The 14,510-nt window shown below is 42.2% G+C and overlaps 2 protein-coding genes across 3 annotated transcripts in view; both read right to left on the bottom strand.

The window, feature by feature from the left end:
• LOC132542430 (zinc finger protein 709-like) overlaps positions 1–14,510 on the bottom strand; it is a 159,282-nt gene that overhangs the window by 39,073 nt on the left and 105,699 nt on the right. The window lies entirely within an intron of this gene.
• LOC132542416 (zinc finger protein 14-like) overlaps positions 1–14,510 on the bottom strand; it is a 74,539-nt gene that overhangs the window by 37,365 nt on the left and 22,664 nt on the right. Inside the window, exon 1 of one of the 2 annotated variants that reach the window (XM_060204999.1) lies at positions 252–383. The exons of the other annotated variant lie outside the window; for it this stretch is intronic. Within the exon in view, the coding sequence (XP_060060982.1) occupies positions 252–266 (15 nt within the window). The 5' untranslated portion in view covers positions 267–383. Of the gene's footprint in view, positions 1–251; positions 384–14,510 lie in introns of those variants that run through there. 2 annotated transcript variants of the gene reach the window in all.

Genomic DNA, 14,510 nt, shown 5'->3' with positions numbered 1-14,510 from the left:
TAAAAAGACTAAGTGAAAAGAGCAATACAAGGGAGGATAAGATAACACAGTTTCTGCCTGAGGCTCTCACGTTCTAGGTTGTATTCTATGACCATAAGCCAGGCATATAAGCCAGGGATGAGTAGTACCCTGGGAAAGATACAAAAATATGATGGGCAAAACAGAAACAGTACATTAAATATGTATAAATTAAAATACAAATTATTCAAGAGGAAAAAGAAACAGAATCTGATGTGGGGCAAGTGACTTACCCAAGAAACTGCCATCTCTTCCTCTTTCCCTGAATGTCTTTCAGGCCAGAAAATGGAAGATCAATCACAGCAATAGCTTGAGACTCTGTTTAAATCTAGCAGCACAGCCTCTTCACTGGACAGTATGAGCCCAAGAGGGAAGATACTGTAGTGAATACAAGGTACAATTCCCTAACTGTGCAATGGAAACAGAAGAGGTTCTGGAAACATGTAGTGAGTTATTCTGCCTATTAAGACCATGACAAAGCCCACAAATTCTACTGACATCAGTTTCAACTTCTTAATTTTTCTTCAGCAAAAGCATCCATCAAAATTGAGTAAAACGGGAGTCGGGCAGTTGTACAGCATGTTAAGCTCACATGGCGCAAAGCTCAGAGACCAGCTCAAGGAGACATTAAAGCACCCATAGTATATTTAGTAGTTAAGAGTCATGAGAAGCAATTTAGAGTTAGATTTGCATGTTGCAATGCACCAGAAAATATTTTAAGTATAGGAGAAATATATAAGATATTCCCTAAATTTTTATGTATGCAGAGAATTGCTAAAGCAATTCCATGTGGCCTAATCACTGTAAATATACTTGATATTAAGTGACCACGCACAGAACCTAGCTTCACCAATCAGTACCCAGTTAAGGAAGGAATGGAAGAGATTAGTAAAACAATTCAGATCATGCTAAAGGAAGGAATCATAGAACCTACTCAGAATTTTAACTATAACAGCCCAATATGGCCAGTTTAGAAGCCCAATGGTAAATGGAGGATGACAGTGGACTATAGAAGAGCACGTGAAAGAACAGGAAAGATGCCAGGACAATTACCAGATTTAGAAGTTGTATTTTTTTTTAAATTGTTTTTGTAATTTTATTTATTTTCCCTTTTGTTGCCCTTGTTGTCTTTTTATTCTTGTTGTAGTTATTATTGTTGTTGTTGTTGATGTCATCATTGTTGGATAGGACAGAGAGAAATGGAGAGAGGAGGGGAAGACAGAGAGGAGGAGAAAAAGACAGACACCTGCAGACCTGCTTCACCGCCTGTGAAGCGACTCCCGGCAGGTGGGAGCCGGGGGCTCGAACCGGGATCCTCACGCCGGTCCTTGTGCTTTGCGCCACCTGCGCCCAACCCGCTGCGCCACCGCCGGCTCCTAGAGGATGTATTTCTAACAATTAGGAAGGCTTCACCTAAATGGCTAGCCACCATAGACTTAACTGACATATTCTATGCCATACCTTTAGCACCAGAATCTAGAGAGATTATAAGTTTCTCATGGCAGGGAAAGCAATATCAGTTTATTCCAGTCCCACAAGGGTACAGAACTATTCCTATCATTGCACATAATACCCTCAGATGGAGCTTAGAAGCATTACAGCTACAAAAGGGATGTGAAAGTTTTTCTTATGTAGATCATCTTTTAATTATAGGGCAGAATAAGGACACCGTGACACAGACTCTTGATGACTGTGTTAAACAACTGAGACATCAGGGATGGACTATCAATAAGAATAAGGTCCAAGGCCCTGCTGAAAGTGTAAAGTTCTTCTTCCTTTCTTTTTTTTTATTTTCCCTTTTGTTGCTCTTGTTGTTCTTTATTGCTATAGTTATTATTGTTGTTAGATAAGACAGAGACAAATGTAGAGAGGAGGGGAAGGCGGAGAGGAGAGGAGAAGCACAGACACCTACAGACCTGCTTCACTGCTTGTGATGCAACTCCCCTGCAGGTGGGGAGCCAGAGCCTCGAACCCAGATACTTACGCTGGTCCTTGCACTTCGCACCATGTGCGCTACCCACTGTGCAACCGACCGACTCCCAAATGTGTAAAGTTCTTAGGAGTACATTAGTCAACCATGGGTACCTAAAATTCCAGAGGCTACAAAAGACATAATTAAGGCCCTACCAACACCACAGAATAAGTCTCAAACCTAGCAAGCAATAGTAGGTACATTCATGTATTTGAGGAATCATATACCATACTTATACATGGCACTTAAACCTTTATATGACATAACTAAGAAAGCTGAAGATTCTGAATGGGGAAAACCACAAGAAGAGGCCTTCAGTATCGTGAAGAAGTAGATTATAGAATATAAGGAGCTCACTTACATTAAGGAAGGTCAAACAGTAGTCATTGATGTACTCTATAAACCCAGCTGGGGAAACTGGAATATATTTGTGAGGGAACAGAGCAGGCTAACTCCCGTAGGATTTTACTGTAAAAGATTCCCATGGTCAGAGAACAAATTTTCCTTGTTTGAAAAATATGTATGGACAGTCTGACGCTTTGAGAACGTGCCACTCTATTTTGAGGAATAATCCGGTAGTCCTCTGAACTACCGTGCCCATATTAGACTGGGTAATGGCACTGGCAGAAGCATGGGCTGGCCTACCCATGGAAGCAAAGGTACTTCAATGGAAATGGTATCTCTCGGCGATTCTTCGTGGGGTAGCTCAGAGTTATTGGAGGGAATTGAAAACACTGCACCTCAGGCAAGTAAAGGCACTGTGAGCTGGTATATGGGACGGCTTAGCTTTCTCTCAAGCTCCCCATAGACCATTGGCTCCTTCTAGGCCCTTGGGACCAAGGGGATGGAATGTCACAAACAAGAATATTCAAGCATTCAGTTAAGTGTCTCTTACATATATCAGATGAAGAAAACACGACCACTTCAACACAAGGGTGGAGACCTTGGATTCCTGAACAAATATGTCAAAGGAACTCTCTTACACTGCTGGTGGGAATGTTAATTGGTCCAACCTCTGTGGAGAACAGTCTGGAGAACCCTCAGAGGCTAGAAATGGACCTACCCTATGATCCTGCAATGCCTCTCCTGGGGATATAGCCTAAGGAACCCAACACACCCTAAGGAACCCAACACACCCATCCAAAAAGATCTGTGTACACATATGTTCTTAGCAGCACAATTTGTAATAGCCAAAACCTGGAAGTAACCAAGGTGTCCAACAACAGATGAGTGGCTGAGCAAGTTGTGGTATATAAACACAATGGAATACTACTCAGCAGTAAAAAATGGTGACTTCACCGTTTTTAGTCGATCTGGGATGGACCTTGAAAAAATCATGATGAGTGAAATAAGTCAGAAACAGAAGGATGAATAGGGAATGCTCTCACTCTCAGGCCGAAGTTGAAAAACAAGATCAGAAAAGAAAACACAAGTAGAACCTGAAATGGAATTGGCCTATCGCACCAAAGTAAAAGACTCTGGGGTAGGTGAGTGGGGAAAATACAGGTCCAAGAAGGATTCCAAGAGGACCTAGTAGGGGTTGTATTGTTAAATGGGAAACTGGGGAATGTTATGCATGTACAAACCAATGTACTTATTGTTGAATGTAAAACATTAATTCCCCAATAAAAAAAAAATAAGAAAAAAAAATTCCTGAACCAGACCTAGGAAAGGACTCGCACCAGCTAACTGGACCAGCACAGGACAAGATCAGGATAAGAACCAGGACCAGAACCTGAACAGATCTGGACCAGGACCAGTACCAGGGCCCATCCGAACAAGGCCTCTGCCTAGACCAGCTTCCTCAATCTGAGGACATCATTTGTCATGACCTTACCAATGCACCTCCCTGTCTTAAACTGAGGAGGTATTTGGGATACATAATAGTAATTATAAGAATTTGACGTCAGGATATTAAGATTTTAAAATTGCATTTCAATAACTTATTTTAATGTAAGAGTGTGATACTAGAGTGCAACGTGGTAAAAGCGCCATCTGGTGTCCATAAACAGTACTACAGGGAGTCAGGCGGTAGCGCAGCGGGTTAAGCGCCAGGGACCAGGGAAAGGATCCTGGTTTGAGCCCCCGGCTCCCCACCTGCACGGGAGTCGCTTCACAGGCCGTGAAGCAGGTCTGCAGGTGTCTATCTTTCTCTCCTCTTCTCTGTCTTCCCCTCCTCTCTCCATTTCTCTGTCCTATCCAACAACAATGACATTGATAATAACTACAACAATAAAACAAGGGCAACAAAAGGGAATACATAAATAAACATAAAAAATAATAAAAAACAGTACTACGGTACATAAAATAACAGCCTAGGTCTCCATTGGCAGATTCTTTACCCTACTCAATTCATTAATATCAGGGTCATTTTTTAGTCTATGCTCACGACAGTTTCCAAAGCTGTGGAGACCTCCCACATGTACTACTAGTATTAAACAAGAGTAAAATGTCTTAGAAATATTTCTAATTCTTTCTGCCTGTTTTCAATGCAGCTTGTAAAAATTCATAGAAAGTTGCACAGAAGGGTGGGAGTAGAGCACAATGGTTATGCAAAGAGACTCATGCCTGAGGTTCTGAAGTCCCAGGTTCAATCCCTACACCACCATAAGCCAGAGCTGAGCAGTGCTCTGCTTAAAAAAAAAAGGGGGGGGGGAGTCGGACAGTAGTTCAGGGGGTTAAGCCGCACCGCAGCACGTGAGGCGGCCGCAGAGTCGCTGCACAGGATCCTGCAGCGGGACCAGCTCCAGCAGGCCAGTCCCGCCCGGCCGCAGACACACAGCTGGCGGCCACCTGCAGCCGCACAACCGCGCAGGCCCCGCGCGCACTCGGAACTGCAGCCCCGCGCCTGCGCAGACGCGCCGGTCAGCGCGCGGCCAAGGCCAGAGGCCGCCGTGCTCAGCCCCGCTCCCCGCCGCGGGTCCGCGCCTCCGGTCGCCCGCCGGAGCCGGCCGGAGCCTGCCCGGGACACCCTGCGCCCACCCCAGCGGCTCACGCCGCGCCCCCGCGGGCCCCGCACCTCCCCGCAGCTCCGCGGGCCCCGTAGCGGGGCGAGGGGAAGCGGGACCCAGACCAGCAGGGAGGCGGCGCAGAATGGCCAGAGGCGAGGCTGGCGCACCTCCCCGACACACGCAGAGCCCCAGGTCTTTAAGGCCGGTCACGCCGAGGCCTCGCCCGGCTCCCGCCGCCACCCGACACCCACCAGCGGCCACTGACCTGACCCCCAACGTACAACCGACTCCGCACTCCTGGACTCTCAGCTACAGCAAAGCTAACCTGCCACCCAGCTGCGCGTGTGCAGAACCCCGCTGGCGTCGCTTGGCCTGACGGGAGCTGTAGTCCGCCTCCTCGCCGTCAGCCGCGGGAGAAGAGCCGTGCGAACTACAAGTCCCAGCAGCCCGTGCGACTGGCCTAAGCTGACGCTCAGGGAAACAGAGATGCCTCTGCCCTGGAGCCCAGTGCTGCCTCTCTAGCCTGGTGGTTCAGGGTGGGCTTCTTGTGGATTTTAAGGAGCCTGAAGCTCTGGATAATGAATGAGTGAGCTGCTCTGCGCCATGGTGATTTAATGAGAACAATCTAAGCTGTTTGCTTTTTTTTTTATTGATTTGTATTCATTTTGGACCAAGAAAGAGAATTGAGTAGGGACCGGGTGATGGTGCACTTGGCTGAGCGCACGTTACAGGCATGAGACTGAAATTATCTTCACTTGTTTATTGAAAGAGACAGGCAGAAATCAAGAGGGGGTGGAGACCTACTCCGTTTGCTACATATAACCGTTTCAATTTGATGTCACTGTTTTCATTTATTTTTACTTTTGGTTTCCGTGCAATTAAGAGACTCTGCTTCCCCCATATAATAGTCTGGGCCCCTTTGTCAAAGATTAGATGTTCATAGGTGTGGGGCCTCATTTCTGGGCTCTCAATTCTATTCCACTGGTCAGTGTGTCTGTTCATGTTCCAGTACCAAGCAGTTTTGATGACAATGGCCCTATAATACAGTTTGAGATCTGGGAGTGTGATGTCTCCGGTTCTGTTCTTTTTTTCTCAAGATTGTTTTGACAATTCTAGGTCTTTTCTGGTTCCAGATAAACATTTGTAGCATTTTTTCTATTCTCCTAAAGAAGGTGCTTGGGATCTTGATGGGGATAGCATTAAATTTGTAGATGGCTCTGGGTAGTATATTCATTTTGATGATGTTAATTCTTCCAACCCATGAACATGGAATATCTTTCCACTTCTTTGTGTCTTTTTCAATTTCTTGGGAGTAGTGACTCATAATTTTCAGTATACAAGTCTTTCACTTCTTTGGCTAGGTTTACTCCTAGATATTTTATTGTTTTTGTTGCTATAGTAAAAGGAACTCATTTCTGGATTTCAATTTCTTCTTAGCGTTTGCATAGAGGAATACCACTGACTTTTGAATGTTAATTTTATAGCCTGACACCTTACTGTATTGCCTGATGATTTCCAAAAGCTTCTTGCTGGATTCCTTAGGTTTTTCCACGTATACTATCATGTCATCTGCAAATAAGGAGAGTTTGACTTCTTCTCTTCCAATCTGTATGCCTTTAGTTCCTTGCTCCTGCCTGATTGCTATGGCAAGAACTTCCAACACTATGTTGAATAGTAACGGTGATAGTGGGCAGCCCTGTCTAGTACCTGATCTGAGTGGAAATGCTTCCAGTTTTTCACCATTGAATATGATGTTGGCTGTAGGTTTGCTATATATAGACTCCACTGTTTTCAGGAATTTTCCATCTATTCCCATTTTTTGTAGTGTTTTGATCATAAAGGGATGTTGTATTTTGTCAGAGGCTTTCTCTGCATCTATTGATATGACCATGTGGTTTTTGGTCTTGCTTTTGTTGATGTGGTGGATCACATTGATTGATTTACGTATATTAAACCAACCTTGCATGCCTGGGATAAACCCCACTTGGTCATGATGAACATGACCAAGAAAGAGAAGGAGAGGAAGAAAGCATTCTCCAGGCCACAATAGCTGAAAATTTCTCTAGTCTAGACAACATCAAAGACATAAAGATTCAAGAAGCCCAGAGGGTCCCAAACAGAATTAACCCAGACCTAAAGACACCAAGACATGTCATACTTAGAATGGAAAGGAATAAGGATAAAGAAAGGATCCTCAAGGCTGCAAAAGAAAAACAGAGTCACCTACAAAGGAAAACCCATAAGATTAGCAGCAGACTTCTCCATACAAACACTACAGGCCAGAAGAGAATGGCAAGATATCTATCGAGTGCTCAATGAGAAAGGCTTTCAGCCAAGAATACTATATCCTGCTAGATTGTCATTCAGACTAAATGGAGGCATCAAAACCTTCTCAGACAAGCAACAGTTGAAGGAAGCAACCATCACCAAGCGTGCCCTGAAAGAAGTTCTGAAAGGTCTCCTATAAACAACAAGACCACCACAAATAGGACATATATCAAAACACTCTAAAACTCTATAAGAATGGCGTTAACATATCTTCAATCTTTGATATCAATAAATGTCAATGGCCTGAATCCACCTATTTATTTTTTTAAAAAATATTTTATATATTTATTTATTAATGAGAAACATAGGAGGAGAAAGAGCCAGACATCACTCTGGTACATGTGCTGCTGGGGATTGAACTCAGGACCTCATGCTTGAGAGTCTGATGCTTTATCCACTGTGCCACCTCCTGGACCACAAGAACTGTTTTTCTAATGCCAGTGATTTCATATGTAAATATGTGTTAGCGATCTGAATACATCTAAGCATTATTGCCATCAGGAAGCTCTTAGTACCAAGTGGATTTTTTCATATATTAGAATTTATGATAAAGAATCAAAGTATTTACTCATATTCCTTACATTTATAGACTATTCAGAGGCATGCATTCACTTTTGTCATGAACTGTGATCCCTACAATTATCTAGCTATATTTACTTACATATCTCCATTGCAAATATTTTCATGTGCTTGGAAGTTAGTGGAACATCTGAAAGGTTTATGACTTTTTTGGGGTTTTGATTCACTGTGAATCCTTTCATGTCCACAGAAAGGATCAGAATAACAGAATGATTTCAACATTGCTTACATTTTATCAAATATCTATTGTGAGTTATTTCATTTTGACAAAGTTGAATGGCTTCAATGTTTTGATGTTTACTTTCACTGGGTTTCTCTCCACTGTGAGATCTTTTATGTATCCAAAGAACATTGACTTAAATGAATGTTTGACTACATTGTTTACATTCATGAGGTTTCTTTCTCTCCACTGTGAGTCCTATCATGTAACTGAAGAGAAAGAACTCCATGAATGCTTTCCTTCATAGTTTACATTCATAGGGTTTCTCTCCACTGTGAATTCTTTCATGTGACCAAAGACTACTGGAACAACTGCATGTTTCACTAGTTTACATTCATAGGGTTTCTCTCAACTGTGAATTCTTTCATGTCTCTAAAAACTACAGGATGTCCTGAATGTTTTACCACACTTTACATTCAGAGTCTCTCCACTGTGAATTTTTTCATGTGTCTGAAGATTAGAGTATTTCCTGAATGTTCTACTATATTGTTTACATTCATAGGGTCTCCACTGTGAATTCTTTCATGTGCCTGAAGATGACTGGAACAACTCAGTGTTTTACCACATTGTTTACATTCATAGGGCTTCTCTCCAGTGTGAGTTCGTTCATGTCTCTGAAGACTAACGAATACCATGAATGTTTTACTACACTGTGTACACCCATAAGGTTTCTCTCCACTGTGAATTCTTTCATACATCCGAAAACTGCTGAAACAACTGAATGTTTTACTGCACTGCTTACATTCATAGTTTCTCTCGCCTGTGAATTCTTTCATGGGTCTGAAGACTACTGGAACAACTGAATGTTTTTCGACACTGTTTACATTCAGAGGGTTTCTCTCCACTGTGATTTCTTTCATGTGTCCGAAGACTACTGGAATAGCCGAATGTTTTCCTACAGTTTACATTCATAGGGTTTCTCCTACTGTGAGTTCATGTGTCTGAAGACTACCGTATGTAGTAGCCTGAATGTTTTACTACACTGTGTACATCCATGTTTCTTTCCACTGTGAGTTTGTTCATGTTCCTGAAGACTACTGAAATGCCCAAATGTTTTACATTGTTTACATTCATAGGGTTTCTCTCCACTGTGAATTCTTTCATGTGTCTGAAGATTACTGAAAATCTGAGTGTTTTGTTACATAGATTACATTCATATGGTTTCTCTCCACTGTAAGTTCTTTCATGTGTCCAAAGGCTACTGGAACAACTTATTATTATTATTTTTTTCCTCCAGGGTTATTGCTGGGCTCGGTGCCTGCACCATGAATCCACCGCTCCTGGAGGCCATTTTTTCCCTTTTGTTGCCCTAGTTGTTGCAGCCTCGTTGCGGTTATTATTGCCATTGTTGACATTGCTTTGTTGTTGGATAGGACAGAGAAATGGAGAGAGGAGGGGAAGACAGAGAGCGAGGGGAGAGAAAGATAGACACCTGCAGACCTGCTTCACTGCTCGTGAAGCGACTCCCCTGCAGGTGGGGAGCCGGGGGCTCGAGCCGGGATCCTTACGCCGGTCCCTGCGCTTTGTGCCACGTGCGTTTAACCCACTGCGCCAACTGAGTGTTTTATTACATGCTTTACATTCATAGGGTTTCTCTCCACTGTGAGTTCTTTCATATTCCTGAAGATGACTGAAATAACTGAATGTTTTACTAAGTAGTTTACATTCATAGGGTTTCTCTCCACTGTGAATTCTTTCATGTGTATGAAGACTCCTGGAATAACTGAATGTTTTACTGCATAGTTTACATTCATAGGGTTTCTCTCCACTGTGAATTTTTATGTCTCTGAATATTACTAGAATGACTGAATGATTTACTACATAGTTTACACTCATAGGGTTTCTCTCCACTGTGAATTCTTTCATGTACCTGACGATGACCAGCTTGACTGAATGTTTTACTGAAATGTTTACATTCATAGGTTTTCCTTCCACTCTAAATTCTTTCATGTTTTTGAAGATGAACAGAATAAGTGAATGGTTTGCTGTATACTTCACATTCTTGAGATTTTCTACCATTCTGAATTTTTTTGCCCTCAGAGACTTTCACTGCTGTATTACTGTAAAATAATGAACAGTTAATTAATGACATTTCAATGAATACAACTGATTCTATTATCAGGACGCAAAACATAATTTTACTCAATAAACCACAAACTCAGGTTTATGCAGTTACCCCACATAATCAAAACGGGGCCTGCTTTCAGTGCGGTCGCCAAGGGCATTGGCGTAACCAATGTCCAGATAAGCTACGACCATGCCTCCAGTCAGGGCAACTCCGCCTCCAGTTAGAGAAACCCCGCCTCCAGTCAGGGCAACCCCGCCTTCAGTCCGGGAACCAGAAGCCATGGACAATTTGTCCCAGATGTCATAGAGGGTTTCATTGGAAGATTGTTGGTCCAAATTTCATAAAGATGGCATGCCCCTGAATGGTACAAATTCGGGGCCTGAGATTTTGTGGACCACTCCTGTTTTAGAATGCGGTCATACTACTATGACAGTAAGGATTGGCAGTATTCCTTTTAAATGTTTGATTGACATGGGGGCAGAAAAGACAATTTTAAGGCAAGCAGAGGTTCCCCAAAATTGGTAACTCCTTCCTGGACCCACTATACATGGAGTAGGAGGGGTGACCCAATCATTTCTCACACGAGATTCGCTCATGTGGGAAGACCTGGAAGGTTCTATCGCACACTTCTGCCCTTTGGTAGCTGATATTAGCACCAACCTATTGGGCAGGGATCTTCTGGAATGTCTTGATGTTAGGATATCCAAAGATGCCTCTGCAGAGTGTAACACCTGCTCCTGCGAGATCAGATCTAATCAGCACCCCCAATACTAACTGCCACTATTCATATACAAACTCCCTGCTTAGACTGGCTTTCTAATGAGCCTGTCTGGGTGGAACAGTGGCCTTTACCTAGGGATAAGCTAGAAATTTTAAAAGAGCTTGTCCAAGAGCAGTTATCCTTGGGACACATTCGTCATACTCGAAGCTCATGGAATACTCCTGTCTTTGTGATTAAAAAGCGCTCAGGAAAATGGCGCCTCCTCCAAGATCTCTGTGCAGTTATTAAAACCATGCAGGTCTGGGGCTCCCCCCAAAGGGGTTTGCCTCTTGCTTCTGCAATTCCTACGGGAATTCCAATCATAGCTATTGATATACAAGATTGTTTTTTCTCTATTCCCTTGCATCCGCAAGATTGTAAATGTTTTGCTTTCTCTGTTCCTTCTATTAGTAATGCCAGCCCTGCCAATAGATTTGAATGGGTGGTGCTGCCCCAGGGCATGGCCAATAGTCCTACAATTTGTCAGGAGGCTGTTAAATCTGCCCTTTTCCCATATATTCATAAGGGCCTTAATGTTTTTCATTACACAGATGACATGTTAATATGGGGAAAATCAGATACAGATCTCTGTGCCTTACGTGATTTTTCTCATTCCTGCATTAAAGAAAATTGGCCTTAATGTAGCTCCTGAGAAGATACAGCTAATTCCTCCAATATCTTTCTTAGGTTCAGAGATTTCTCTAACACAAATATATCCCTTAAGACCTAGTGTCACCTTTCCTTCTAACCTTACTCTTGCTTCTTTACAAAGTTTTCTTAGAAATTTAAATTGGCTTAGGCAGTATCTTTATCTGCTTACAAGCTGCCTCCAACCACTGTTTGACCTGTTAAAAGGAAACAAACAGCCCTCCTCAAAACATAAGTTAACTCCTGAGGCCTCCTCAGCACTGGAAAGGGTTAACCAGGCCCTCCAGGACATGCACCTTGTTCGATTCTCCCCCTCTTCTCCGGTAAACCTTCTAATCTTTAACTCCACCCCCACAGTAGTATAGGGGCATTGTGGCAGAACCATGGGGTTCTCGAGTGGCTTCACATGCCAGTAGATGGAGCTCCAAGACTTCTCACTGAGATAGATGCGTTAGCATTCATGGTTCGCCAAGGAAGAAATAGGTCTGTGCAGGTCTTAGGGAAAGAACCGGATTTAATTATTCTGCCCTTTTCTCTCACAGATACAGAGTGGCTCATACGCCATCATTCCCGCTTTGCCATAAGCTTCGTGTGGTTTCCAGGACAAATAGATAACCATTTTCCTTCCAATAAATTGATAGCTTCTTTACCTCTTTTTGCCTCTACTAGCACCTAAACTTTTCTCTCGAGATCCCATTCCTTCTGCTCCTACAGTCTTCACTGATGGTGGAATAAGGGGAGCTGCTGCCCTTATATATTACCCAGACAAACAACCCCCTAAACCTCTCTTTACTGAGCTTCCTGATAATTCCCCTCAGTACAAAGAACTTTATGCTGTTTTCCTTGCATTAAAAGTTGTACCAGAATCCTTCAACCTTTTATCCGACAGTGTGTACACTGTTAACTTACTTCCATGGCTTGCTCGTTCCTATGTGAAAATTGATGACAACCCACTTTCCCCTTTTGATTCAAATTGCCTCTATGCTCTATTCTCGAACCCAACCACTGTATATTCAACACCTTCGTTCCCACAGTCCTCTTCCTGGCTCCCTTTCTGAAGGGAATGCTGCAAGCTGACCGCCTTGCCTCCACAGGAACCTTCCTAGTCTGTCTCTGATCCTGCTGATTTCCATTCTCTAACCCATGTTAATCTTAAAGGCCTTCAAGCTCGATTTCCTGATGTTCCTTTACCACAGCTAAAACATATCCTTGCTACATGCTCTTCATGTGCAAATCTCATAAGAACACCTGCTATTCAGACTCTTGGTGTTAACCCCCGAGGCTTAAAAGCTAATGCTATTTGGCAAATTGATGTCACCCACATACCAAACTTTGGCAAACAAAAATATGTGTTTGTCTCAATTGATACCTTTTCTAAATTTATGTGGGCAACAGCTCAGATGGGAGAAAGTGCTAAAAAGGTTAAAAGCCATATGCTCTCCTGTTTTGCTGTGATGGGTTTGCCATTTAATTTGAAAACAGACAACACGACGATGTTTACCAGCAAACAATTTAAAGATTTTTGTTCCCTCTGGAATATTTCTCATACCACAGGCATTCCCTATAATCCACAGGGACAAGGCATTATCGAGAGGGCCCATCAAATACTTAAGGCTCAATAAATAAAGATAAAGGAGGAACATATCCCCCCAATATCCAGCTAGCAAAAGCCTTAACTACATTAATATCTTTAATATTTACAATAATTCAGACTTACCTCCTATTATTTTTCACTGGCAAACACCATATACTCTTCCAGCTATTAAGGTCAAGTGGAAAGACCCACTCGATAAAATTTGGAAGGGCCTGACCCTCTACTGACCATGGGTAGAGGTTGTGCATGCATTTTCCCATATAATTACTCTAAACCTGTCTGGGTTCCTGCCCGCCATTTCCGACAATGCCCGTATGATGGCACTGTTATCCCTGAAGAACAAGAAATACAAGATGACTAGACTCAGGATACATCCCAGGATACATGACATGGTAGAACCTACAAAATCTGGCTCACAGAGCCCTCTCTCCTACCCCTTCCCTCCTTCCCTGAATGTCTTATGTTATGACTGGCCAGTTGTGTTTTTTGTGTTAAATGACCAAAAAATTTTTTTTGCATGATCCATCTGCTCAGAGTACTCTAAAAGGTAATTGACTTTATATAAAAATGCTGGACACAGCTAAAGTTTCTGGAGACATCCCATTTTTTTTCTTTCCCTTTTTTTGATTTTTATCTGTTTTGTATATGTATTTAGTCTTAAACTGTGTGAGTAATGACAGATATAAATTTGTTTCTCTTTTTAAAATGATATGTTTTTATAACAAAAGTTTTTTTTCCTCCTGTGTGTTATAACTGAATGTTTAGATGTATGTTTCAAGTTTGGTAAAACATTAACTTAATGGTTAAAAGTGTAACCTTGAACCTATATTACTACCAGGCAAGGTAAAGCTAAATTTCTAAAGTAACTATTTAAGGTTAAGGCTAAATGTTTAATGTACAATAGACCCCCAAAGCTAAAATGCAAATTCTGTTTACAGGATGCTTTTGGAGGGCCCCCCAAAATGCCCTGTAAACTATCTTGTGGATATTAGTCCACAAAAGATCTGGCATCAATCTGGCACTAAATGTTAAAACCATTGTCACTAACATATATTAACTCTCTAAGTAACCTGAGTCTGTTTATACTCCAAAGTAAACATGGTTAAAAATCAATATATATATTTTAACTATAATTGGTGTAAAGATCCTGCTGTAGAAACTGCTACAGGTTACATTAGATGACCTTTAAACAAAATCATTAAGATATTTAAACCAATTATAATCGAGGCATCAACTATGCAAACCTCAACTTGTTACGTTTATTTTCTTTTCACAAGTGACTACAGCTATCAAGCCTTCATATGAAGAATCATCTGTTCATATGGTAAGGTATTACACTATAAAAGTTCTTCCATATGCAACTTATGTGAAT

Source organism: Erinaceus europaeus, chromosome 13 (genome assembly GCF_950295315.1).
Source record: "Erinaceus europaeus chromosome 13, mEriEur2.1, whole genome shotgun sequence".
NCBI classification, from domain to species: Eukaryota; Metazoa; Chordata; class Mammalia; order Eulipotyphla; family Erinaceidae; genus Erinaceus; species Erinaceus europaeus.
This window is presented reverse-complemented; position numbering and strand designations above follow the sequence as displayed.